Raw genomic sequence first — 27,108 nt, forward strand, 5'->3', positions numbered from 1 at the left:
ACAACGGACAGGTTTGTTACATAAGTATACATGTGCCATGTTGGTTTGCTGCACTTATCAACTCGTCATTTACATTAGGTGTTTCTCCTAATGTTATCCCTCCTCCAGCCCCCTGCCCACCCCTGACAGGCCCTGGTGTGTGATGTTCCCTGCCCTGTGTCCAAGTGATCTCCTTGTTCAATTCCCACCTGTGAGTGAGAACATGTGGTGTTCAGTTTTCTGCCCTTGTGATAGTTTGCTGAGAATGATGGTTTCCAGCTTCATCCATGTCCCTGCAAAGGACATGAACTCATCCATTTTTATGGCTGCATAATATTCCATGGTGTATATGGTACACTCCCATGTTTATTGAAGCACTACTCATCGCAGCCAAGATAGGAAATCAATCGATAAAGAACATGTATTATATCTACATAATGGAATACTATTCAGCCATAAAAAGAATAAAGTCCTGTCATTTGCAACAGCATAGATGAATTAAAGGATATTTTGGTAAGTGAAATAAGCCAGGCATAGAAAGCAAATACTGTTTGATCTTACTCATATGTGGAATCTAAAAAGTTGATTTCATAGAAGTAGGAAGTAGAATGGTGGTTACCAGAGGCTGGGATGGTTGTGGGGCTGGGAGGAGTTGGGGAGATGTTAAAGGATAAAAACATCACAGATAGGAAGAATAAGTTCAAGAGATCTATTGTGCAGCATAGTTAATGATGATATATCATATTCTTGAAAAATGCTAAGAGAGTAGACATTAAATGTTCTCATCACAAAAATAAGTATGAGATAATATATATGTTAGCTAGATTTAACATACACAATTAGCTAGATTTAACATTAACACATGTATTAGCTAGGTATTCAAAACATGTGCACAATAAACACATACAATTTTATGTCAATTTAAAAAATAAATTTGGAAGAAAAAGAACTGTCTTCCTTACCCATCACTTTCCTTTCTCTGACCCTGTTTCTCAGTTTTTCTTTATTCTCATCCCTAATATGTATTACTGTGTTTATTGTCTAATTTCCTCCTAGGAGGCAAACTTCTTGAGGCAGGGACTTTGTTTTGCTCATTGCCATATTTCCAGCACCTAGACTAGTGCTGGGCACACAGTTAGCCCTAAGTAAATACTTATTAAATGAGTAAGTCCTGCAGAGCCAAGCAGAAGCCATCAAAATCAAAGTCTTTTCTTAGAAAGATACAATTTTGGGAAACTGACATAATATAAAAACTCACTGAAATTACAGTCAGAAGATTCAGGTGTGAGTTCTGTTTCTGCTACTTCTAAATGGTGTGACAATAACTCCACAAGATTCCCAGAATCCTGTCTCTTTCATGCTAAGTGTCGTTTGTGGATCAATATCCCCATTTGGTGTATGTCTTGTAAAATGCATGACATTTTCTATGCTTAGGATGGGGTATCTCGTCATTGATACTCAGATTTCTCACATTTGGGGGACCCCGGAATTGCTCATCCCTTTGCACAGATACACTGAACTTGGGTCAATTATCAACTCTCAGTCTGTTAGGATACCTTGTGAATTTTAATACATATACCAGTGGCTTGAGTATACCTCACAAAGCTAGAATAAATCACATCACTATACCATGTTAGAAAAAAGATTTCATGGCCAGGTACTGTGGCTCACACCTGTAATCCCTACACTTTGGGAGTCTGAGGCAGGTGAATCACTTGAGGTCAGAAGTTCGAGACCAGCCTGGCCAACATGGTGAAACCCTGTCTCTAGTAATAATAAAAAACAAAATTAGCAGGGTGTGGTGGTGTGTACCTGTAATTCCAGCTTCTCAGGAGGCAGAGGCAGGAGGATCGCTTGAACCCAGGAGGTGGAGGCTGCAGTGAGCCGAGATCGTGTCACTGCACTCCAGCCTGGATGACAGAGCGAGACCCCGTCTCCAAAAAAAAAAAAAAAAAAAGATTTCACTTGATGATGTGACATGATCAGTCATTATATATCCTTGATGTGCAGGTCAGGGTATAGACAGCACATAAGGAATAGCAAGGGCAGAGTGTCTACCACATGTTTGACCTCAAACCATTTTTTAATTCCTGGGCACACAAGAACATGTACTACCTTTTCCAGTCTCTTATGACCAATGGGAACTAGAACTGAGTTCTGGCCAATTGACTGTGGCAGAAAGTGATGTACACCCCTTCCTGGGCTGGCTCCTAAAGCCTCTTGCATGACACTTTGCTCTTTTGGTCTTATTTTTAGCTGTGAGTTAGTTAGAGAGGACCCAGAGAGGGATGCTCAGGTCCTAGGGCATGAATCTTCATCAGAAGAAAGCCTGGTTCCCTGAGCCACTGCATGGAGGGGAGGTGCCCAGGAGATCTGCCATCTAGGAACACATGCACTGCAACTTTTGTGAGTGAGAAATAAACTTTTATTAAGTCGCTAAGACTTCATGGCATATTTGTTAATACAGTAGCCAGTATCCCATGTCATTCACAACTCATACTGTGGATTTGTGACTTAGTTTTCTCTGTCATATATGCTTTATCTCTGCTGACTTCAAATGCAAAGTGGGATTATATAATAATTGAATGTGGAATATCCACTTTGATTTTCTCCTAATCTCCCTGGATATAAATCTTTTCAAATACCTGGTGCTTTTCTCTCTCAGAAACATTTCTATATTAGACCTTTATTAGTGATAACTATTCTCTTTTGTAACTTAAATCTGTTTTGATAACTTCTTAAGTCTTTTGTTGTTGTGGTCATGGTGGTTTTTAAATTCTAAGTGATTCTTTATCTTTGGCCAGGTGTGGTGGCTCATGCCTGTAATCCCAGCACATTGGGAGGCTGATGCAGGTGAACTGCTTGAGCTAAGGAGTTCAAGACCAACCTGGGCAACATGTTGAAATGTTACAAAAAATACAAAAATTAGCCAGGCATGGCGCCATATGCCTGTGGTCTCAGCTACTTGAAAGGCTGAGGTGGGAGGATCGCTTGTGCCCAGGAGGTCAAGGCAGCAGTGAGCTATGATTGTGCCACTGCATTCCAGCGAAGAGTGAGACCCTGCTTCAAAATAAATAAATAAATATAAAGTATCTTTTATACCACTATATAGCATTACCAAACTAGCTGCTTAAATATTTCTCCAAACAATAGCAACATGAAACAACCTCTAAAATATTTGGGGGTAAAGGAGCATGATATATGCAACCTACCCTCAAATGGTTCAGATACATACACCCATACACACACACACACTCTTATAAAACAAATGGGGCAAAATGTTAATAGCAATGTGGGTAAACGGTATATGGTGTTATGTGTATTATACTTGCACATTTTTTTCTGTAAATTCAAAGAAACTTCTGAATATTTTTAAAGAAAATATTAGCACTATTATATTAATACTTATAGCTTTACTTGTAATGTTTTATCTGTGCAGTCTAAAAATTGTGGTACAATGGTTTTCTCTGATAATAGGCTTTTTAAAATTTTAAAGCAAAAACACAATTCTCTGGGTCCTTAATTTTCTGCTTTTCTCTCAAAGCTCTGATACAGTCTACGATACTGCTTAAATACTCTGAATTCTCTTTGAATGTAAAAAAAAAAAAAAGTGTATTATCCATACCAGTTAATATATTGTCAGCATAAGAAGAGAATATACTGATTTAGTGAAAACTTTGGGGGATCATGTTTTATAGAACTAGGAAGAAGAGTTTTCAAAAACTGGTCAACTGCAATTAACGGGAAGTTCACAAATTCAGAAGACTTTGTTACACTTTAATATAAATATGAATAAAATATATAATAAGGCTTGATTATGGTAATCACTCTGAGTTTCTCATATTCCAGACATCAAACAACAGTGTCCTTGAGCAGACTATAATTATTCCCTGTTCCACACTAGGTTGGGCATCAGCCAATAAATTATTTATAAATAAACTAGTATGTATGTTTCCTAAGCCATTAAAATAGAAAAACCATTAGCCAACCTATTTAAGAAAAAGCACTAATAAGAAATAAGGGCCAGGCATGATAGCTCACACCTGGAATTGCAGCACTTTTGGAGGCCAAGATGGGAAGATCACTTGAGGCCAGGAGTTTGAGACCAGCCTGGTCAACATAGCAAGACCTCATTTCTATTTAAATTAAAAAAAAAAAGAAAAAAATATAACTACTTCAGGTAAAGTGGAAACTAGAAGAAAATGGAGAATATTTGATTTTAATTCAACTTAAATACATTTGAAAACCTGAATAAAAGAGACAATTTGTAGGATAACATGCATTGTAAAAACTGAACCCGGGCAAGACAGAAACTCTAAAAAAATTAATTACTATGGAAGAAATTGAAAAGTTCTAAAGGGGTACCCTTCCTCCCACCAAACCAAACCAAACCAAACAAAAAACAAAACCCAACACACCAGAACTAGATACTTGCAACGATGTATATTATATCTGCAAGGAATAGATAACTTTGAAGATAATTAAATTATTTCTCAGCAGAGAAAGGGTATTGATTGCTTTTAAGACATCAGCATAACTTTAATAGTAAAATCTGATGGTAAAAAGTATAACAAAAAGGAAATTTTAGGCCAATGTCATTTAAAGTTGATGCAAAATTATATGTAAACAAATAGAATTTAGGAGCATATTATAAGCATAATATGATTGAACATAGTTTATTCCAGGAATGAAAGGATAGCTTAATGCTAATCAGTCCCTTAATGCAACTCATCATAGTGATAAGTCAAAGGAGAAAATAATAATCATCTCAAAAGATACCAAAAAAAAGCTTTGGATAAAATTTATTACCCATTTTTGATATAGATTCTGAATCAAATGGGAATGGAGAGGTATTTCCCTAGCATGGCAAATATTAATCTTAAATGGAAGGCCAGTATTGTATTTAAGAGTGTAAAATGAGACTTTCCATTTAAGTCAGGAAATGGATAGAAATTTCCATAATCCTCACTATTAACAGTGACATGTATATAATACAAATCAAAGGTACGCAAACAAGAAAGGAGGAGGCAAAGTGATTGTTATTTGTAGGTGGTGTTATTGTATGCCCCCAAATACCATGAAATGAACTGAAAAAATGATGAGAAACAGTAAGATAACTCAGTAAGGGAGCTGGGCATAAGATTGATATTCAAGGATAAAACTCCAGGGGGTAGCGAGATATACATGTAAAAAACAAACTATGTTGATATTTATTTTTTTGTCTCTAATAATATCAATTCCATGAGAAAAAGGATGTGATTGGCTTTATTGCTTTATCTCTAGTGCCAAAAAAGTGCCTAGCATATCATGGGCATTCAAAAAGTATTTCATGAAACTAAGAAAGGGGCAAGATGGCCAACTAGAAACGCTTAGTACTTGTCCCTACCCCACAAGACAGTCCAAACAACGGACAAATAACTACATTTCGATGAAAATAACGAAAGGAGAGCGCCAGTGTACATCAAAGGAGTAGCAGAAACCTCGTAGACCACAGAAATCTAGGATGGCCCCAGAGAGAATGGAAGGAAACCCCTGGCCTCCACCACCTCACCTCCCAGCTGGGCTCAGCCCTGAACCAGGAGGGACTTCTCCCTGTGAGGAAAAAGTAAGCAGGTGGACCCAAGCATCCCCCATCAACACCTTGGACACCTGTAGTCCTCACCAGTGGGGACTCCTGCAGTCCTCACACACACTGAACTCAGCTGAAGGAGGTGTCAGGAGTCCACACAGCCGTGCTCCCTCCAGAAAAGAAGCCAACATGGTGCCTTGCCCCCTTTGACCCACATGGCTTCTATGCTTTGCAATCTTGGAATCAGAGCTACTGCTAGAGTATGATCTGCTCTGGGGGTGAGTGACCATGGCACTCTTCTGTGCCTAAGGGCTTAGCCACCATGGAGCCACCCCTGTTCAGTGGTTCAGCATCCCTGCGAGGAGTTTCTACCATACCCTACCCTGTGAGGCCAAGCTGCTGTAGGGCTACTCTATCTACCCTTCCCAGTGGTTGCTGCATCTTGTCAATTAGGGCCCAAAATAAAGCTGTGCACTGCCTCCCAGGAAAACAGTGGATTGACAAAGCAGCTTCCTCTACCCCTCCCAGTAACTGCTACACCCAGCTCCCCCGTACCTGAGCTGAAATAGTGCCCTTCATCCTGGGGAAACGGTGCCTTGGCTGTCCAGCAGTCATGTCCCACCAGTGCCTGAGTTGAAGATGTGCCCTGCCTCCTGGGAAATGATGTCTTGGCCACTCAGAGCAGTCACATCTCCTGAGACTGAGCTGAAACAGCACATTGCCTCCAAAGGAATTAGTGTCCTGGTGAAGCTGGGCTGAGCTGATAGAAACCCTGCATCCCAGAGAAACAGCATTGACTGGGCTGAGACACCCTGGCCCGCATGCTAAACAACTAGTACCCTGCTTCCCTGGAGTCAAACTAGCTCCTTGGAGTCTGAGCTGCTGAGACAAACCCGTCACCAGGGCCAAATCTCCATAGCATCCCTTCTTTCCTGGAGCCAGGCCAGTGCTGTGCCCTGCCCTCAGGGTCAGAGACATAGCTATCATCTGGTCCCCTGGGCCTAACCTGCTGGAGGTTGCCTCAGAGTCACAGACCCTGGCTCTGTGGGTAATCTCTATCCAACTCTGCCTCAGAGTAAACCTATACCACAAGACCCAGTTGTTACAATAGGTTGGCAAGATCTTGAACCCAGGACATCAGGTTCACAGCTGCTCTGACACCTGTATCCTGGAGCCCAGTGCTGCTGCAGCTGCATATTGATCATGTCAGACCCAACAGCAAGAGGGATTCATTCAGCTAAGTCTGCCCATTGTGGAGAAAACATGATCAGGACAGTCTCAAAACTCTTGCCACCAAGAACCCTGGCAATCTATGCTACCACTGCTGCTGCCACAAACTCCTATAGCCTAGGCTGCTGAGACGTCATCTCAAATGTTGATTGCAGCTGAAGAATCTGTACAAAGACTATACCACTGAATATACTTGGAACTAGCCACTACATCTTTTTCAGCTGGCATACTAAGACTCATTTGGAGGTGAAAATATGACCCTACCAAAGGAACACAATAACTCTGTGCAACCTCCAAAAAAAGGGAAATTTATAAATTGTCTGAAAAGGAATTAAAAATAATGGTCTTTAATAAACTCAGTGTGACACAAGAGAATACAGATAGACAGTTGAAAAAAAATCAGAGAAACAGTTCATGATCTCAAAGAGAAATTTAACAAAGAGATGGACATCTAAAAAAGAACCAATAGAAATCTTGGAGCTGAAGAATTTAATGAATGAAATGATAAACATACTATATAGAGCTTCAGCAGCAGACTAGATCAAGCAGAAGAAAGAACCTCTGAACTTGAAGATAGGTCTTTTGAAATTACCCACTAAGAGGGGAAAACAACAAAAACGAAACCCCCAAACAATAAAAAAGTGAAAACAGCCTATGGGAGTTCTGGGATACCATTAAATGAGAAAACATTTGCATTATGAGAGTTTCAGAAAAAGAAGAGACAAAGATAGGAACAGAAAGCTTACCTGTAATTATAAAATAATAGGTGAAAACTTCCCAAGTCTTGGAAGAGATACGAACATCCAGATTCATGAAGCTAACAGGTTCCCAAACAGACTCAACCTAGAGAGATCCTCACTGAGGCAAAGTGCAATTAAATGGTCAAAAGTCAAAAACAAAGTAAGAATTTAAAAAGCAGCAATGAGAAAAATGTCAAGTCATATATAAGGGAACTACCATTAGGCTGCAAACAGATGTCTCAGCAGAAACCCCAGAGGCCAAGAAAGAAGGGGATGATATTGAAAGTGCTGAAAGTCTTTCCTGAACAAGCAAAAGTTGAGGGAAGTCATTCCCCTACATCTTCCTTACATCAAATGCTTAAGGGAGTTCTTCAAGTAGAAATGAAAACATATGAAAGTACAACATTCACTGATAAGGGCAAATATATCAAATCTAGAGTAATAATGTTATGTTGCTCTGTAAATTATACACATCTCTACTGTGAACCATTAACAAAACATCAGTCATAAGTCCTTATCTATCAATAAATACTTTGAATGTAAATGGATTGAAATCTCCAATCAAAAGACAGGTTTGCTGAATAGTTTAAAAAACAAGATCCAATGATATGCTTCTTACAAAAGCCTCACATTAACCTTAAGGACACACAGAGGCTGAAAATAAAGTGATGGAAGAAGATATTCCAGGCAAACAGTAACCAAAAGAGTAGGAGTGGCTGTACTTACATCAGATAAAAGAGACGCATTGGGGAAAGCACAGCTTGATAAATGGTGCTGAGAAAATTGGAAATAAAACTAGACTTCTATCTCTACAAAAATCATATAAAAATGCATTAAAAACTTAAATGTAAGATCCAAAACTATGAAAGTATTATAGGAAAACTGTGGGGAGGTACTTCATGATATTGGCTTAGACAGTGTTTTTTGGATATGTCTCAAAAAAGTAGGCAAATAGGATTACATCCAATTAAAAAGATTCCATACTGAAAAAGAACAATCAACAGAGTGAGGAGACAACCTACAAAATAGAAGATAATATTTGCAAACTATTAATCTGACAAGAAGTTAATATCCAAAATATACAAGGAACTTAAACAGCTTAACAGCTAAAAAAAAAAATAAATAAAAGAAGTGCGAAAGACCTGAATAGACATTTCTGAAAAGACATATGAATGGCTAACAGTTATATGAAAAACTGCTCTCCATCACTAATTATCAGGGAAATACAAATAGAAACCACAGTGTGATATCACCTCAATCTGTTAAGATAGCTATTAGCAAAAAGACAAAAGATAGCAAGTGTTGCCGGGCGCGGTGGCTCAAGCCTGTAATCCCAGCACTTTGGGAGGCTGAGGCGGGCGGATCACAAGGTCAGGAGATCGAGACCACAGTGAAACCCCGTCTCTACTAAAAATACAAAAAATTAGCCAGGCGCGGTGGCGGGCGCCTGTAGTCCCAGCTACTCAGGAGGCTGAGGCAGGAGAATGGCGGGAACCCGGGAGGCGGAGCTTGCAGTGAGCCGAGATCGCGCCACTGCACTCCAGCCTGGGCAACAGCGTGAGACTCCGTCTCAAAAAAAAAAAAAAAAAAAAAAAAAAAAAAAAAAAAAAAAAAAAAAAAGATAGCAAGTGTTGGTGAGGATGTGGAGAAAAGGGAACCCTTGCACACTGTTGATGGCAATGTACATTAGTATAGCCATTATAGAAAACAGTATGGAGGTTTCTTAAAATATTAAAAATAGAACTACTGCATGATCAGTAATTCTACAGGGTATATATCTGAAGAAAATATAATGAATGTCACAGAGTTATCTTCACTTCTATATTTACTGAAGCACTACATATTCGCAATAGCCAAGATATGGAACCAACCCAAGTGTCCATCAATGGATGAATAGTTAAATAAAATGTGACAAATCTACACAATGAAATACTACTCAGCCATAAAAGAGAATGAAATCCTGTCATTTGCAACAACATGAATAAACCTGGAGGACATTACATTAAGTATGCCAGGTCCAGAAAGACAAATACTGAATGATCTCACTTATATACAGAATATAAAAAAGTTCATCTCATAAAAGTAGAGAATAGAATAGTGGATAGCAGTGGCTGAGGAGGGTAGTGGGAAGGAGGGGTTGGGGGAGGTTGTGCAAAGGACACAAAGTTACTGTTAGGAGAAAATAGTTCCTGTGTTCTATTGCACATTAGGTTGACTATAGTTACCAATAATGTATATTTCAAAGTAGATAGAGGATTTTGAATGTTTTCACCACAAAGAAATAAATGTTTGAGATGATGGATTTACTTACCCTGATTTGATGATTATACAGCATATACATGTGTTGAAACATCATATACCCCATAAATATGTACAATTATTAAGTGTCAATTAAAAGTAGATTAAAAAGATACATAATTTTTCTAATAGAAAAAACCTGAAAGCAACAACAATATCCATTAGCATTAGTGGGAATCTGATTATGTTTTAAAAACAAGATGTATTTCTGAACTAATATATAAAACCCTCCAAAAGAATATTAAAGTAAGGCACTAGGGCATATACAACTGTAATATACTTAACAGGACGAAAATAATACAAAACATGTTCTCTTTAACAATGAAATTATTAGAAATCAACAATAGAAAAAGATTTGGGAAATTCCAAACGTTGGAAGAATCAACACTTTTCTAAGTAACCTATAGGTCAAAAAAGAAATTACAAGGGAAATAAAATATCTTGGACTGAGTGAAAAAGGAAAACACAACATAGTAAAATTTATGGAATTTAGCTAAAGAAGTAGTTGGAGTGAAATTTATAGCTGTAAGTGATTTTGTCAGAAAGAAATGGAATCATTAATCCTCTAAGCTTCTGCCTCAAGAAGACAGAAAAGGAAAAGTAAATCAAACAAGAAGTAAGTTGGAGAGAAAAAACTGTAACTACCAGAGTGGAAAATGTTCAAATGGAAAACAGAAAATCAGCAATTTCAAAAGTTGGTTCTTAAAAAGGAATTACATAAAATTTTATTAAAAACTTTATGCTAATTCAACAACTTAGATGAATTGTAAAAATTTCTAGAAGTACATAAATTACCAAAACTGATTTAAGAAGAAAACATTAAATCAGGAAAAGAAGTCGAATTAACAACTAAAAATCTTCCTACAAATAAAAGCTCAGACCAGATGACTTCACTGGTGAATTCTATCAGACTTTTAAGGAAGAAATAATATCAACCCTACACAAACTCTTTCAGAAAATAGAGGGAGAGGGAACACTTTCCTACTCATTTTATGAAGCCGCTATTATCCTGACACCAAAGCCAGAGAAATACATCATATGAAAAGAAAACAGAAAAATCTTCCCCGAAACAGGTTAAAAAAATCCTTAACAAAATATGAGCAAACGAAATTCAGCAACATACACAAAGTTATATACCATGATCAAGTAGGGTTGTTATTCCAGGAATGTTAAATGAGTTCAATATCTAAATATCATGTTATATAATATACCATATTAAAAAAGGACAAAAACTACAGGATCATCCCAATAACTGCAGCAAAAATATTCGATAAAAACCAAGACCCATTGATTATTTAAATTTCCAGCAAACCAAGAATAGAAGACAACTTTCTCTACCTGATGAAGGGCATATAAAAATCCTGCCCTAAAATCAGATGTAATGATGCAAGACTAACATTTTCTTTCTAAAATTGGTGACAAGGTAAGGATGTCTGCTCACCTCTCTTGTACTCAATATCATTCTGGGAAGTTCAAGCAAGTGTAATAATGCAAGGAAAAGAAGTCAAAGGCATACAAATTGGAAAGGAAGAAGTGAAACTGTCCTTATTACCAGATGGTATAATAACTACATAGAAAATATGGAGTCTACAAAAAAACCTCCAGACTTAAAAAGTCAGTTTAATAAAATTGCAGTGTACAAAATCAAAAATGAAAAACAAATGCATTTCTATATATTAGCAATAAACAACCTGAAAAGACATAAAACAATTCCATTGACAATAACATCAACAAGAATAAAATAGCTAGAAATAAAATGAACAAAAGTACAAGATCTGTACATTGAAAACTACAAACTATTGGTGAGAGAAATTAAAGATCCAAATAAGTGAAGAGATATACTACCTATGAATTAAAAGGTTCAGTGTTGACAATTTTCCACAAATAGTTCTGTAGATTCAATGTAACACCCAAATCTCAGCAGGCCAAATAATTAAAAAGGCAATCCTAGGCCAGGCACAGTGACTCATTCCTGTAATCCCAGCTCTTTGGGAGGTAGAGGCAGGAGGATTGCTTGAGCCCAGGAGCTCTAGACAACCTGGGAAACACAGTGAGACTTCATCACTAAAAGAACATTTAAAAAGCCAGGTACAGTGGCATGTGCCTGTAGTCCTACCTACTGGAAAGGCTGAGGTGAAGGATCACTTGAGCCCAGGATTTTGAGGCAGCAGTGAGCTATGATTGCACCACTGTACTGTAGTTTAGACAACAGAGTGAGACCCTGTCTCTTAAAAAACAAAAACAAAAATGAAAAAACAATCCAATACTAGAATGTCTATGGAAATGCCAAGGACCTAGAGTAGCCAAATTATTCTGAAAAAGGAGAAAAAGTTGGAGGACTAACACCTCTGCTTTCAAGACTTAATAGAAAGCTAAAGTAACATAGAGAGCATGGTATTAGCACAAGAATAGACAAACAGATCAATGGAATGGAATAGGGCATCTAGAAATAAACCTCCACATTTATGCTAATTCATTTTTGACAAAAGTGTCAAGGGAATTCAATGAAAAATAGCTTTTTCAACAAATGGTGCTAGAGTGATTGTTGGATATATATAAGCAAAAAAAAAAAAAAAAAAAAAAAAAAAAAAAAAAAAAAGTTAGGCCCTTAATTCACAGTATACACAAAAATTATCTTAAAATTGTTTATAGACCTAAATAAATGAGCTAAAGGTTTACAATTTTTAGAAGAAAACACAAGAAATCTTGGGTCAGGAGATTTCTTAGATATAACACCAAAAGAAGGATCCATACAAGAAAAAAAACACTTGGGCCAGGCATGGTGGCTCACGCCTGTAATCCCAGCACTTTAAGAGGCCGAGGCAGGTGGATCACGAGGTAGGTCAGGATATTGAGACCATCCCTGCCAACATGGTGAAACCCTGTCTCTACCAAAAATACAAAAAAGTAGCCAGGCATGGTGGCATGCACCTGTAATTCCAGCTACTCGTGAGGCTGAGGCAGAAGAGTCACTTGAACTCAGGAGGCAGAGCTTGCAGTGAGCCAAGATCACACCACTGCACTCCAGCCTGGGCAACAGAGCAAGACTTCATCTCAAAAAAAAGAAAAAAAATTGATAAATTGGATTTTAACAGAAACACTTGTGTGCCTCAAAGGCACCACTAAGAAAGTGAAAAGACAAGCCATAGACAGAAAATACCTGCAAATCACATAGCTTATAAAGGAAGAACTTTTATAACTTAATAAAACTTAAAAGGACAGCACAATATAGGCAAATTATTTGAATAGACATGCTACCGAAGATATATGAATGCTAATAAACACATGAAAACATGGCAAACATGTAAAAGGATTAGAGAAATGTAAATTAAAACCACATAAAGATGTCAATACATGCTCATTAGAATAACAATAAAAAGACTGATTATATCAAATGTGGGCAACAATGGGCAGCAATTGGAAATTTGTACAACAGCTGTTTTGGAAAACGTTCTATTTCTTAACAATTTAAATATATATTCTTCTTACAGTTGAGCAATACCACTCCTAGGTATCTACCCAAGAAAATGAAAACATAAGCACACACAAACACGTGTATCCAAATGTTCATAACAACATGATTCATAAACGTCAAAACCCGAAAACAACTCAAATGTCCATACACTAATCAATGGACATGAAAATGGAGTGGATCTGTACAATGGAATACTAAGCAGCCATAAAAGAAACAAACCACTTAAACCTGCACCGACACAGGGAACTCTCACCAGCATTAAGCTAAGTAAAATATTACATACTGTATGATTCCACTTATGAAAACTTATAGAAAGATAAAACTATTCAGAAAGCATATTAGTGGTTACCTGGGGTTTGAGGGAACTCTGGATGATGGATGTTCTAAGGATTATGATGATTGTTGCACAACTATATCATTTTAGCAACTTACTGAGCATACACTTACACTGGTGAGTGTTGTGTGGCATGTAAATTATACCACATGGTGTATGTAAAACAAATACCAAATAACCAAGGTATTTTAAAGTAACACACATGTATCCCATCTACATTAAACTTACTATATATATTCACACATGTGCTAGCAGACCATAAACTTTCTGTGACTACATACAATATATTTGCCTCAGGGAGAAAGGACTGAAAGTCTGGGATAGGACAGAAAATTACTTTCATTTTATACTTGTTGACATTATTTGCTTTAAAAAAGTGAAACCATGTACATTATTACTTTATAAATTAAAAACTCTAGTAAATAATTAAAAACAGCCGACCACCCATAGTCCTGATATAAGGACCCAGGCGTGCAACTCAGCTCTTGAGTCTGCTTATCTCAATGAGGTCATAGGCACTTCTGAGTAGCCCATAATAAGATAAAGTGAATTTCGCCACCTAAGCATGGTGCTAGTTCCTATTAATTTCAGAGAGATGAGTGCAAATTGTGGGAATCAGGGTAAACTCAAGAGGTTTTCAACTAGAAGTACTTTAAGCATCACAGCATACTGCATTTTGCTATGCTAGGCAAAAAACGAAAAGCAAGTCCCTCATCCCCAAACACAACCCAAATGCAAAGACCACTTTGATTACTTGTGGAGTAAATGGGGGGTAAAGGAAAAGTGAGAATATGGTAGCCTAGCTGATAGCAGGCATACAATACATGTTTTTAGAAAAGGACAAATTACCATAATGTAAATTAGGGATTTCAAAGTACCTTTTTTTCTGCTATGTCATGCTTTTAGAAGAAGCTGTATATAAAAAATGTGTCCAAATTTGTTTCTATGAATCATACAGTAGATACTGCACAGTGATTTTGTGATACCCTTTAATATCAAGAACTTGTTCCAAATATTTGATTTTCAATTGGACACTATGAAGATATGACTGTTTAATTAGGAATGTTTAATCTTAAGCAATGCAAGAAATTAAAATACCCTGCCAACATTTAATTATCAGAATTCAACTGCTATTTTGTAACAATGCGTTGAGAAGGTCACATTTAAGATTATTTTGCTATCATATGAATTTCCCTTTTAGTACAGGAACCTAAGACTTTATAGAGTGCAGCTCACAAATGCCTGGTGTTTGCTGTCCTTTTCCAGACAAGGAATCAACAATGTAATACTTCCTTGAAGGAAAAACACCTGCAGAGAGGGCCAAATAAATCATAAAAGGTGCTACTTTCTTTCAGCTTTGAGTGCCTTCACTTGCTTTTCAAACTGACAGTTTCAGGCTGTTTTGAGCGCTTTGAATAGGCAACCACATGTTGGTCACATGTGTGTCCTGAGTTCCTCATTGTCCTGTTCCTTTTGACCCATCCATGCTGAAGCTTCGGTATTAATTTAGACTCGCCAGACATTTAGTGAGCAGATGTTGGGCTACAACACTACCATTGGGTTAGGTAGTAGTATTATCCCATTGCAACAGATGACACGGCTGAGGCTCATTGACTTTCAGTGTCCTAAGTCCACAAATTGGCAAATAGGAAAACCAGGGCTTAGCCTGATCCTTTTCCTTTACACTCTTTCTTCGAGATAGTATTCTCTTTATCTATGGCCCCTTCCCTCCCTTTTCTCTCCAGGTTCACTGGTCATCCAGAGCAAAGCAGAAGAGATGTGGAGAAGGGGCCCTGTGCTTTACCCCATTCCCTTCCCCACAGAGAAGGTAGAGGGGAAGAAACATTCAGGGCTCAGAGCTTCTACCACACTTGGCCCTGTTCCTATTTCCATACTTTGCCCACGACACTCAGCCCAGAACTTCAGCCCTCACCCTGTTGTTACTTTCTTCTTAGATCATGGGAGGTACTATGGGTAATTGTTTCTAGAGCAGTCCCTGCAGTAGCAGAAGTGTCCTGAACAACATCATTCCAAACTTTGAAAAGATTTTTCGACAGCAGCACAGCTCTCAGAGCTCTCACAGTTCATGGTCCTTCTGAGTATTGTCAAGACTGTGCTTGGGCTTGGGAGGGGTTGAACCAGCTTCCACCTGCTAGCCTGGAAACCTAAGCACGATTCAAAGTATTGCTTCCATCGGAAAAGCAGGTTTCTTAATTAAATCAATGGGAAACCAGTTTGAGTTCTCCACGACTGATACATGAATGAACTTTTGAAACAGAATACATTCATACTTGGGGATTTAATCTTTACCCTCCAACTTTCTATCAATATGTTTGTAAGACTGAAAGAACTATTATTGTGTTTAATACAAAATAGAAAAAGACGTATTCTCAGAATTCAAAAAACACAGCTTCCTTTAATTCATATTTTTCTCTCTTACTCTTTAAGCTTTATTTTTTAAAGTATAATTTCATTCAACTCCAAGGAAATCTCCATTTTAACAATATTATTAAAGGATCCTACTATTTTACCCATATATTTTATTGCGGAGCCAGTGTTTGTCTTACCTCCTCGATGGATAATCAAAGACGTTTCGCTTCCAATGGGACAGTCCTTAAGTATATCCACTACTTCTGTATGGCTCAGGTTCTGTACATTCTGCTGGTTGATCTCAACAATGAGGTCACCTTCACACAGGCCAGGGCATCCCTGAATGTCAAGTATTTGTTTCACTCGCTGTCCTGTAGGACTGTCGGCAATAGTGAAGCCAAAGCCCTGGGCACCTTTCACAATGGTTAAGGTCATAAGTTCAGCTTGGGTGGCCCCAGATGAAGCCATAGACACATTGTCATCATGGACGGGTGGTGGATATGTGCCATCTAGCTGACCATCAGCTGGAATGGAGTGCAAAGAATGAGGCGGCCGATCTGTTATATCTGGAACTGACTGTGAGGTCCGAGAAATGTATTCCAAATATGTTTCATAGTTGTGTCTTCCATTGACCATCACTGGAGGTGGCCTCTCCATTATTGCAAGGGGTGGCACCATGCTGTTAGCAGGGTCTTCAGGATCAAAGGGCAAAGGGTAGCCACGACACAACACCAGGTTGACACTCTGACCAATAGGAACAGACTGGAAAAGTTTGACAACATCTGCATGAGTGTGTCCAAGGACACAAACTTCATTAATATAGACAATGACATCACCTGTAAGAAAAAAAGAGATTGACAACATGAGGTAAGTTCAATTAACATCGACATAGAGAAATGGAATTATTTATGAGACTAGTGAGAGGTGCTGTTTCTCAGTAAGCAGTGAGAAAATCAATTAGAATATACTTAAAATCACTGTAGGTGACTCAAGGTTACAACAGGACTGCCAACAAATATAATGATCAAATGCTGAAAAAAAGCTACTTGGTTATTCTTGAAGTTCAGAAACAACTTCATATTCAGAAAGAAAGGCTCTGAGAGAAAAGGTTAGAAGAATTTGTACCTTGAAGAAGCACATTCTCTATGCTTCTTTTTCATCTTATTTTCCATCTTCGGTGTAATTCAGTTAATAGAATTTTCAAACTATTGAGAAGTAGTGGTCATGAGTTTTAGATGAAAAAGAAAGCCCTACCATTTTTTTGTATAAGTTTAATAAGTCAATTGCCTTTTTTCTCTTTTATGGAAGAGAAAAAATTTGCCCATTTATTAATTTTTTTCCATCTATAGCAGGTAATTACAAAGCTTCCATGTATATGCAAGCAAAGGTCAAGAGTGCAGGTTTTGGGATTGGGGAGCTGGGTTGACATCTTGGCTCAACTATTTAACAGATACGCAATATTGACCAAGTTACCTGCTTTGAGCCACAGTTCCTCATTTGTAAAGTTGTGAGAATGAAATGACATAATGTAGGAAAAGTACTTGGCATAGTGTGCGACACACAGTGCTCAATAAACGTAGACTATTATTAATATGATTGTTGTTAAAATAGGATGGAAGAGATTTGAGACCGTTGGTCTCAAACAGAAAGCTGCCATAGTTCATCCTCTGATTTTAGATAAACTAATATTTCTGCGGATCATTTTCAATAAAGGCACTTGTCCTTTCTCCCCAGTGAACTATCACAGATTTTCAGAGGTCTACTGGTTAGAGGCTAACTTTAGATTAGAAATGCCCTGAATGCAAATTATTCATTATAAAATATGTTCAGAGAAATATTTTTTCCTGCTTAAAATGCAGAAAATCATGGCTGTTTGAGATAAATGTTTAAAAAAATTTTCAATTATGTATGAATAACAATTTTATTTTTGGAGAACTATTTTATCATGGATTGTTATTTTTATCTTCACAAACCATAATACTTGAAAATTGAACTTGCAAATTGAGATTGTGCCTGACTATGCTGAGGAGTATATTAGGGATGAAAAGACATGTTTTAACAGATTGTCAAATAAACAACTCAGAACACATCAGTTTATCAGGATAATTCTGGAATGGGAGGTGCAAATGGCTAGGGATTTCATTCTGAGACATTCTTGCCCAGCAAGCTTGCAAACATCAAAAATGAAAAACAGAGTTGAACTTTTAGAGTTGACTGCTTTTCTGGTCTTTTGTAGGTGTATAACATAAAATGAATAAAACAATTAACAGCATTGTCTTAATTAACAGTCCCTCTTCCCAAATTGACAGAAAGGTCAAGCAGACATTTTCAGGGATCCAGATTAGGTCTGCCTCTAGAAAATGTCACAACCTATGTGATTGGTCAGATGAAACTTCACTTTTCCATAATGTCTATCAGGGAGGGTACTGATGTGGAGGCTGGAACGTGGGTCCATGGCTCAGAACTGAATTGGAGTGGACATTCCCTCACTGCTATTATAATTCCTCATCAGCCTGTGGCAGCTGGGGATGCTTTGGGCATCGTTTTTAATTGATTCTGTTCATCTCAGTATCCCAGAGAAGTGTCTAATTCAGATAGACTATTTTTTTCTCTTCCTGTTTCTTTTAGTTTCAATGTTATATTATTTTCCACATTTAAAAGGTTGAAAGAACAACAAATACTTGTATACTAACATCCAACTTAATGACTGGAACATTGCTCGTTTTAGTTGAATCCCCGTGGCTAGCACCTCTCCCCCAACTTGCTTTCCTTTACAGCCCTTTCCAAGGTAACCATTGTCCTACTTGAGGTTTGTTATTTACATATACTTTATAGTTTATATCATATCTAGGTGTCCATAAAAATAATCTCTAAATAGTATCTAATCCCTAAATAATAATCCCTGGAAAGTATTTTTACATATTTTAAGCCTTTTGTAAACGGTATATATTTTAATATTCTATAACTTTTCTTAAAATATGTTTCTGATATTTATTTTGATACTTGTGCCTCTAGTTCATTAGTTTTCATCATAATATAGTATTTATTGATGGCTATATTACTACTTAATAACATTCATCCATTCTTTTGTTAATGGACACTGGAGTTATGACAAATTTGTGGCTATTGAAAATAACTCTGCCATGAACCCTGTGCTGGCACAGACCATGTGCATCTTCAACTTTGTTAGATAATGGCAAACAGCTGACAAAAGAGGTCATATCAATTGACACTCCCATCGGTAGTGTGTTGAAATTTTCATTGCTTTACATCTGACATAGTACTTGGTATTCTCATACTTAATTTTTACTAATCTAATGGATGTGATCATAGTTTTGATTTGCATTTCCCAGACTGCCAGTGAGGGTGAGCATCTTTTCATGTTTATTGGCCTTTTGGATTTTCTCTTAGGTATGCCTCGTTTCCTCAATCCTCCTATTCAGTGAGTTTTTTTTGTTTTTTTAAACTCATTGACTATTTTTGATGTCTACTTTCATTCTTGGTCCAACATTCTCCTTAGGTTTAGGAGGCTGTAAGGTATAGTAGAGATCACATGGAATATGAGGTCGAAAGACTTTGGTCTGAGTTCTAGTTTCATCACTTATTAGCTGTATAACTTTCCCAAACTGGCTTCAATCCTCTGTGACTCCGATTCTTTAGAAGTAATGATGAGCAATAGTAACAGCAGCTTATTGTTCTATGGGAAACAACGAATGAGATCATACAGGTGAAATGGTTTCTAAGCTATAAATTATTATGCAACAGATGATTGCTATTTCAGTAATTACTATTTGTCCTTCGTTACGTTCTTCCATAAAATCAGGACAGTCCTACCAAGATATTCCCACAACAGTTACAGTCAAAGATGATTGTGGAAATGATGGGTTTCTGAATGGCCAAGTAAAAGTGAGAAAGGGAACAAATGCCACTTCCTCTAATGCTCTCCCAAACTTTAATCATTGTTAACAGACTCCTTAGTCCCCAAGCGTGCTCTCTCCTTCCCTCTGCTCTGCCAGAATTTCATAGGAAAAAAGAACTAAGGGTCATGTTGAAAGCTCTCAAGGTTCTCTGCCAGGTCTAAAGAGTAGTTGTTTGAATTATAGTGATTAATGTTATCTATTTTTGAGTTTTAATGTGATCTTGCTATTTAGAAACAGAGTGAGAACTATTTGTGTTTCTTAGACTGCCTTTTACAATTTATGGGTATTTTCCACTCACAGCAATTTTTCAAGTCATCAGGCAAGTGAGAAAGAACCCTGCAACAATATCTTTATGAAGATAGAAGATTTCTGAATGCAAAAGATGAGTGACCAGTTATCACAGGACAAAACTATATAACAACTTGACAGTACTCAACTGCCCACTTAAAAAAAATATATAGATGTCTAGATAATAAGTCATGGCCAAAACTCTTGTAGATGGGGATGTCAGCAAACATTTGCTTGTTCAGATAGAATTCATTGGGTAGAATATTTATAGACTGTGCTGTATAAATGTCATTTACATGTCGTGAAATAAAAATATAAGACACCTGGTATATGTCATCTGACAGTGCCATGCCAAGTCCTCAGACAGATTGGGTTTAAGAGCATAGAAAGGGACGTCATCAGGAAGACTGGCTCTGGCCCTAACCTGTTGGCCTACTTGAGAGGGAGAATTGGAAGAGACACTTGATCTCCCCATCTCTCAATTTCTTCTTTTATAAAATGAGAATAAAAATATCTCCTCCGTTTCCTCTTTTGCAGAGCTACTGTGAAAATGAGATCATCCTTGAGAAAATACTTATAATTTTATAAAATTTTTCTGCATAAAAATAAGAAGATACATTTCTTTTGAAAGCTAAGCATATATTTTCATTACTATATTGCTGGAAAGTTTACTTTGTTTCCTAAATGGTCATTCACTTCAGGCCATATTTAGGTTAGTTTTAGGCCTGTTGGTCAGATTGAGTGTGAGTGATGAGTTAGGTGTCCCACAGGTCTGGTCTCAAACAACCTGAATGCCATTTATGGAATTTCAAAGTGCAAGTGAGGTAGAATGAGTTTGTTGAAGCAGGAGCTTTAAAACTGCTGTCCTGTATGAAAAGATGTTCTAAGATAATTTTTTCTTTCTTAGTCATGGGAATCAAAATACAGAATAGGATACATCATCATTTTGGATAAAATAGGGCACTCTACATAAAGCATTGCTTTAATTAGTTATTTTTATACCTCTTTCCTCTACCCCCGCATTCTTTGAGTCACTGTGGCCTACAGAATCTTCCTTTTCAACATCTCTCACTTACCACTCCCTCTCTGCCTTCCTTAAACACCACCTTGGACCAGACTAATTTACTTCCTAGTCAATTCTCATCTTACAGTCTACTCTATTAAGTTCAAACTACTTGATCTCTTGATCAACTGTTTAAGTCTTTCCAACTTATCTTTGTCTTCACCACCCAATAAGTTATTCTTGTGAAGCTGGTATCTTCACTACTCACAACTTACAAATTGTTACTTGCCTCTAGTTAAATTCTGCTATCCCTTTACCCTCAAGTGCACTTCCTTTCTATGTATGAATTCATGCCTACTAATTCATTTCCTTCCTCACGTCTTCAAAGGTATCTTTCATCACTCCTCCTGACATTGCTCCTATCTCATGTCTGAGGCTTGCAAATGCATCTCAGACTTTGTTCCTTTGTGGGAGTTCTACCCGTTCCAAGATTTCTCTGCACTATATACAGAGCATCGTTACTATGTTGAGAATTCTTCAGGTATTTAGGATAGATTCTCACTGAATAAAGGATGGAAAGATTTAGTCAGAGGAAACCAGAAAAGATTTCATAGCTAAATGTACTACCTCCAGTTTAGTGTTTCTAACTTCTGTTTTTGCCAAGTTACCCAGATTTTTTTTTTTTATTATACTTTAAGTTCTAGGGTGCATGTGCACAACGTGCAGGTTTGTTACATATGTATACATGTGCCATGTTGGTGTGCTGCACCCATTAACTCATCATTTACATTAGGTATATCTCCTAATGCTATCCCTCTCCCCGTCCCCTCCCCACAATAGGCCCTGGTGTGTGATGATCCCCTTTCTGTGTCCAAGTGATCTCGTTGTGCAGTTCCCACCTATGAGTGAGAACATGCGGTGTTTGGTTTCTGTTCTTGTGAAAGTTTGCTCAGAATGATGGTTTCCAGCTGCATCCATGTCCCTACAAAGGACACGAACTCATCCTGTTTTATGGCTGCATAGTATTCCATGGTGTATATGTGCCACATTTTCTTAATCCAGTCTGTCATGATGGACATTTGGGTTGATTCCAAGTCTTTGCTACTGTGAATAGTGCCGCAATAAACATATGTGTGCATGTGTCTTTACAGCAGCATGACTTATAATCCTTTGGGTATATCTCCAGTAATGGGATGGCTGGGTTCAAATGGTATTTCTAGTTCTAGATCCTTGAGGAATCACCACACTGTCTTCCACAATGGTTGAACTAGTTTACAGTCCCATCAACAGTGTAAAAGTGTTCCTATTTCTCCACATCCTCTCCAGCACCTGTTGTTTCCTGACTTTTTAATGACTGCCATTCTAACTGGTGTGAGATGGTATCTCATTGTGGTTTTGATTTGCATTTCTCCGATGGCGAGTGATGATGAGCATTTTTTCATGTGTCTGTTGGTTGTATGAATGTCTTCTTTTGAGAAGTGTCTTCATATCCTTTGCCCACTTTTTGATGGGGTTGTTTTTTTCTTGTAAATTTAATTGAGTTCTTTATAGGTTCTGGATATTAGCCCTTTGTTAGATAAGTAGATTGCAAAAATTTTCTCCCATTTTGTAGGTTGCCTGTTCACTCTGATGGTAGTTTCTTTTGCTGTGCAGAAGCTCTTTAGTTTAATTAGATCCCAGTTGTCAATTTTGGCTTTTATTGCCATTGCTTTTGGTGTTTTAGACATGAAGTCCTTGCCCATGCCTATGTCCTGAATGGTATCACCTAGGTTTTCTTCTAGGGTTTTTATGGTTTTAGGTCTAACAGTCTCTAATCCATCTTGAATTAATTTTTGTATAAGGAGTAAGGAAAGGACCCAGTTTCAGCTTTCTACTTCTGGCTAGCCAATTTTCCCAGCACCATTTATTAAATAGGGAATCCTTTCCCCATTTCTTGTTTTTGTCAGGTTTGTCAAAGATCGGATCTGGCTGTAGATGTGTGGTATTATTTCTGAGGACTCTGTTCTGTTCCATTGGTCTGTATCTCTGTTTTGGTACCAGTACCATGCTGTTTTGGTTACTGTAGCCTTGTAGTATAGTTTGAAGTCAGGTAACATGATGCCTCCAGCTTTGTTCTTTTGGCTTAGGATTATCTTGGCAATGCTGGGTCTTTTTTGGTTCCATATGAACTTTAAAGCAGTTTTTTCCAATTCTGTGAAGAAAGTCATTGGTAGCTTGATGGGGATGGCATTGAATCCATAAATTACCTTGGGCAGTATGGTCATTTTCACAATATTGATTCTTCCTATCCATGAGCATTGTTCTTCCATTTGTTTGTATCCTCTTTTATTTCACTGAGCAGTGGTTTATAGTTCTCCTTGAAGAGTTCCTTTATATCCCTTGTAAGTTGGATTCCTAGGTATTTTATTCTCTTTGAAGCTATTGTGAATGGGAGTTCATTCATGATTTGGCTCTCTGTTTGTCTGTTACTGGTGTATAAGAATGCTTGTGATTTTTGCACATTGATTTTGTATCCTGAGACTTTGCTGAAGTTGCTTATCAGCTTAAGGAGATTTTGGGCTGAGACAATGGGGTTTGCTAAATATACAATCATGTCATCTGCAAACAGGGACAATTTGACTTCTCCTTTTCCTAACTGAATACCCTTGATTTCTTTCTCTTGCCTGATTGCCCTGACGAGAACTTCCAACACTACGTTGAATAGGAGTGGTGAGAGAGGGCATCCCTGTCTTGTGCCAGTTTCAAAGGGAATGCTTCCAGTTTTTGCCCATTCAGTATGATATTGGCTGTGGGTTTGTCATAAATAGCTCTTATTATTGTGAGATACGTTCCATCAATACCGAATTTATTGAGAGTTTTTAGCATGAAGGGCTGTTGAATTTTGTCAAAGGCCTTTTCTGCATCTATTGAGATAAACATGTGGTTTTTGTCTTTGGTTCTGTTTATATGCTGGATTACGTTTATTAATTTGCATATGTTGAACCAGCCTTGCATCCCAGGGATGAAGCCCACTTGATTGTGGTGGATAAGCTTTTTGATATGCTACTGGATTTGGTTTGCCAGTATTTTATTGAGGATTATTGCATCAATGTTCATCAGGGATATTGGTCTAAAATTCTCTTATTTTGTTGTATCTCTGTCCGGCTTTGGTATCAGGATGATGTTGGCCTTGTAAAATGAGTTAGGGAGGATTCCCTCTTTTTCTATTGATTGGAATAGTTTCAGAAGGAATGGTATCAACTTCCCCTTGTACCTCTGGTAGAATTCGGCTGTGAATCTGTCTGGTCCTGGACTTTTTTTGGTTGGTAGGCTATTAATTATTGCCTCAATTTCAGAGTCTGCTATTGGTCTATTCAGGGATTCAACTTCTTCCTGGTTTAGTCTTGGGAGAGTGTAAGTGTCCAGGAAATTATCCATTTCTTCTAGGTTTCCTAGTTTATTTGCGTAGAGGTGTTTATAGTATTCTCTGATGGTAGTTTGTATTTCTGTCGGGTTGGTGGTGATATCCTCTTTATCATTTTTTATTGTGTCTCTTTGATTCTTCTCTCTTTTCTCTTTATTAGTCTTGCTAGCGGTCTATCAGTTTTGTTGATATTTTCAAAAAACCAGCTCCTGGATTCATTGATTTTTTTGGAGGGTTTTTTGTGTCTCTATCTCCTTCAGTTCTGCTCTGATCTTAGTTATTTCTTGCCTTCTGCTAGCTTTTGACTGTGTTTGCTCTTGCTTCTCTAGTTCTTTTAATTGTGATGTTAGGATGTCAAGTTTAGATCTTTCCTGCTTTCTCCTGTGGACATTTAGTGCTATAAATTTCCCTCTACACACTGCTTTAAATGTGTCCCAGAGATTCTGGTATGTTGTATCTTTGTTCTCACTGGTTTCAAAGAACATCTTTATTTCTGCCTTCATTTTGTTATGTACCCAGTAGTCATTCAGGAGCAGGTTGTTCAGTTTCCATGTAATTGAGTGGTTTTGATTGAGTTTCTTAGTCCTGAGTTCTAGTTTGATTGCACTGTGGTCTGAGAGACAGTTTGTTATAATTTCTGTTCTTTTACATTTGCTGAAGAGAGCTTTACTTCCAACTATGTGGTCAGTTTTGGAATAAGTGCAATGTGGTGCTGAGAAGAATGTATATTCTGTTGATTTGGGGTGGAGAGTTCTGTAGATAGATGTCTATTAGGTCTGCTTGGTGCAGAGTTGAGTTCAATTCCTGGATTTCCTTGTTAACTTTCTGTCTCGTTGATCTGTCTAATGTTGACTGTGGGGTGTGGAAGTTTCCCATTATTATTGTATGGGAGTCTAAGTCTCTTTGTAAGTCTCTAAGGACTTGCTTTATGAATCTGGGTGCTCCTGTATTGGGTGCATATATATTTAGGATAGTTAGCTCTTCCTGATGAATTGATCCCTTTACCATTATGTAATGGCCTTCTTTGTCTCTTTTGATCTTTGATGGTTTAAAGTGTTTTATCAGAGACTAGGATTGCAACCCCTCCTTTTTTTTTGTTTTCCATTTGCTTGGTAAATCTTTCTCCATCCCTTTATTTTGAGCCTATGTGTGTCTCTGCATGTGAGATGGGTCTCCTGAATAGAGCAAACTGATGGGTCTTGACTCTTTCCAATTTGCTAGTCTATGTCTTTTAATTGGAGCATTTAGTCCATTTACATTTAAGGTTAATATTGTTATGTGTGAACTTGATCCTGTCATTATGATATTAGCTGGTTATTTTGCTTGCTAGTTGATGCAGTTTCTTCCTAGCGTCGATGGACTTTACAGTTTGACATATTTTTGCAGTGGCTGGTATCTGTTGTTCCTTTCCATGTTTACTGCTTCCTTCAGGATCTCTTGTAGGGCAGGCCTGGTGGTGACAAAATCTCTAAGCATTTGCTTGTCTGTAAAGGATTTTATTTCTCCCTCACTTATGAAACTTAGTTTGACTGGATATGAAATTCTGGGTTGAAAATTCTTTTCTTTAAAATGTTGAATATTGGCCCCCACTTTCTTCTGGCTTGGAGAGTTTCTGCCAAGAGATCTGCTGTTAGTCTGATGGGCTCCTCTTTGTGTGTAACCCGACCTTTCTCTCTGGCTGCCCTTAACAATTTTTCCTTAATTTCAACTTGGTGAATCTGACAATTATGTGTCTTGGAGTTGCTCTTCTCGAGGTGTTCTCTGTATTTCCTGAATTTGAATGTTGGCCTGCCTTACTAGGTTGGGGACGTTCTCCTGGATGACATCCTGCAGAGCGTTTTCCAACTTGGCTTCATTTTCCCCGTCACTTTCAGGCACACCAATAAAACGTAGATTTGGTCTTTTCAGATAATCCCGTACTTCTTGGAGGCTTTGTTCATTTCTTTTTACTTTTTTTTCTCTATACTTCTCTTCTCACTTCATTTCATTCATTTGATCTTCAATCGCTGATACTCTTTCTTCCAGTTGATTGACTTGGTTACTGAAGCTTGTGCATTTGTCACGTAGTTCTCGTGTTATGGTTTTCATCTCTATTAGTTCTTTTAAGGTTTTCTCTGCATTGATTATTCTAGTTATCCATTTATTGATTCCTTTTTCAAGGTTTTTAGTTTCTTTGTGCTGGTTATGTAGTTCCTCCTTTAGTTCTGAGAAGTTTGATTGAAGCCTTCTTCTCTCAACTAATCAAAGTCATTCTCCGTCCAGCTTTGTTCCGTTGCTGGTGATGAGCTGCGTTCCTTTGGAGGGGGAGATGCCCTCTGATTTTTTGAATTTCCAGCTTTCCTGCACTGCTTTTCCCCCATCTTTGTGGTTTTATCTGCCTTTGGTCTTTGATGATGGTGACGTACTGATGGGGTTTTGGTGTGGGTGTCCTTCCTGTTAGTTTTCCTTCTAATAGTCAGGACCCTTAGCTGTAGGTCTGTTGGAGTTTGCTTGAGGTCC

At 37.7% G+C, this 27,108-nt stretch overlaps 1 protein-coding gene across 4 annotated transcripts in view; it reads right to left on the reverse strand.

The window, feature by feature from the left end:
* MAGI2 (membrane associated guanylate kinase, WW and PDZ domain containing 2) overlaps window positions 1-27,108 on the reverse strand; it is a 1,483,072-nt gene that overhangs the window by 223,919 nt on the left and 1,232,045 nt on the right. For all 4 annotated transcript variants that reach the window (XM_050782786.1, XM_050782785.1, XM_050782788.1 and 1 more), the window contains exon 10: window positions 16,193-16,831. In XM_050782786.1, the coding sequence (XP_050638743.1) occupies window positions 16,193-16,831 (639 nt within the window). The remainder of the gene's footprint in view (window positions 1-16,192; window positions 16,832-27,108) is intronic.

This window comes from Macaca thibetana, chromosome 3, assembly GCF_024542745.1.
Source record: "Macaca thibetana thibetana isolate TM-01 chromosome 3, ASM2454274v1, whole genome shotgun sequence".
In the NCBI taxonomy this organism is placed as follows: Eukaryota; Metazoa; Chordata; class Mammalia; order Primates; family Cercopithecidae; genus Macaca; species Macaca thibetana.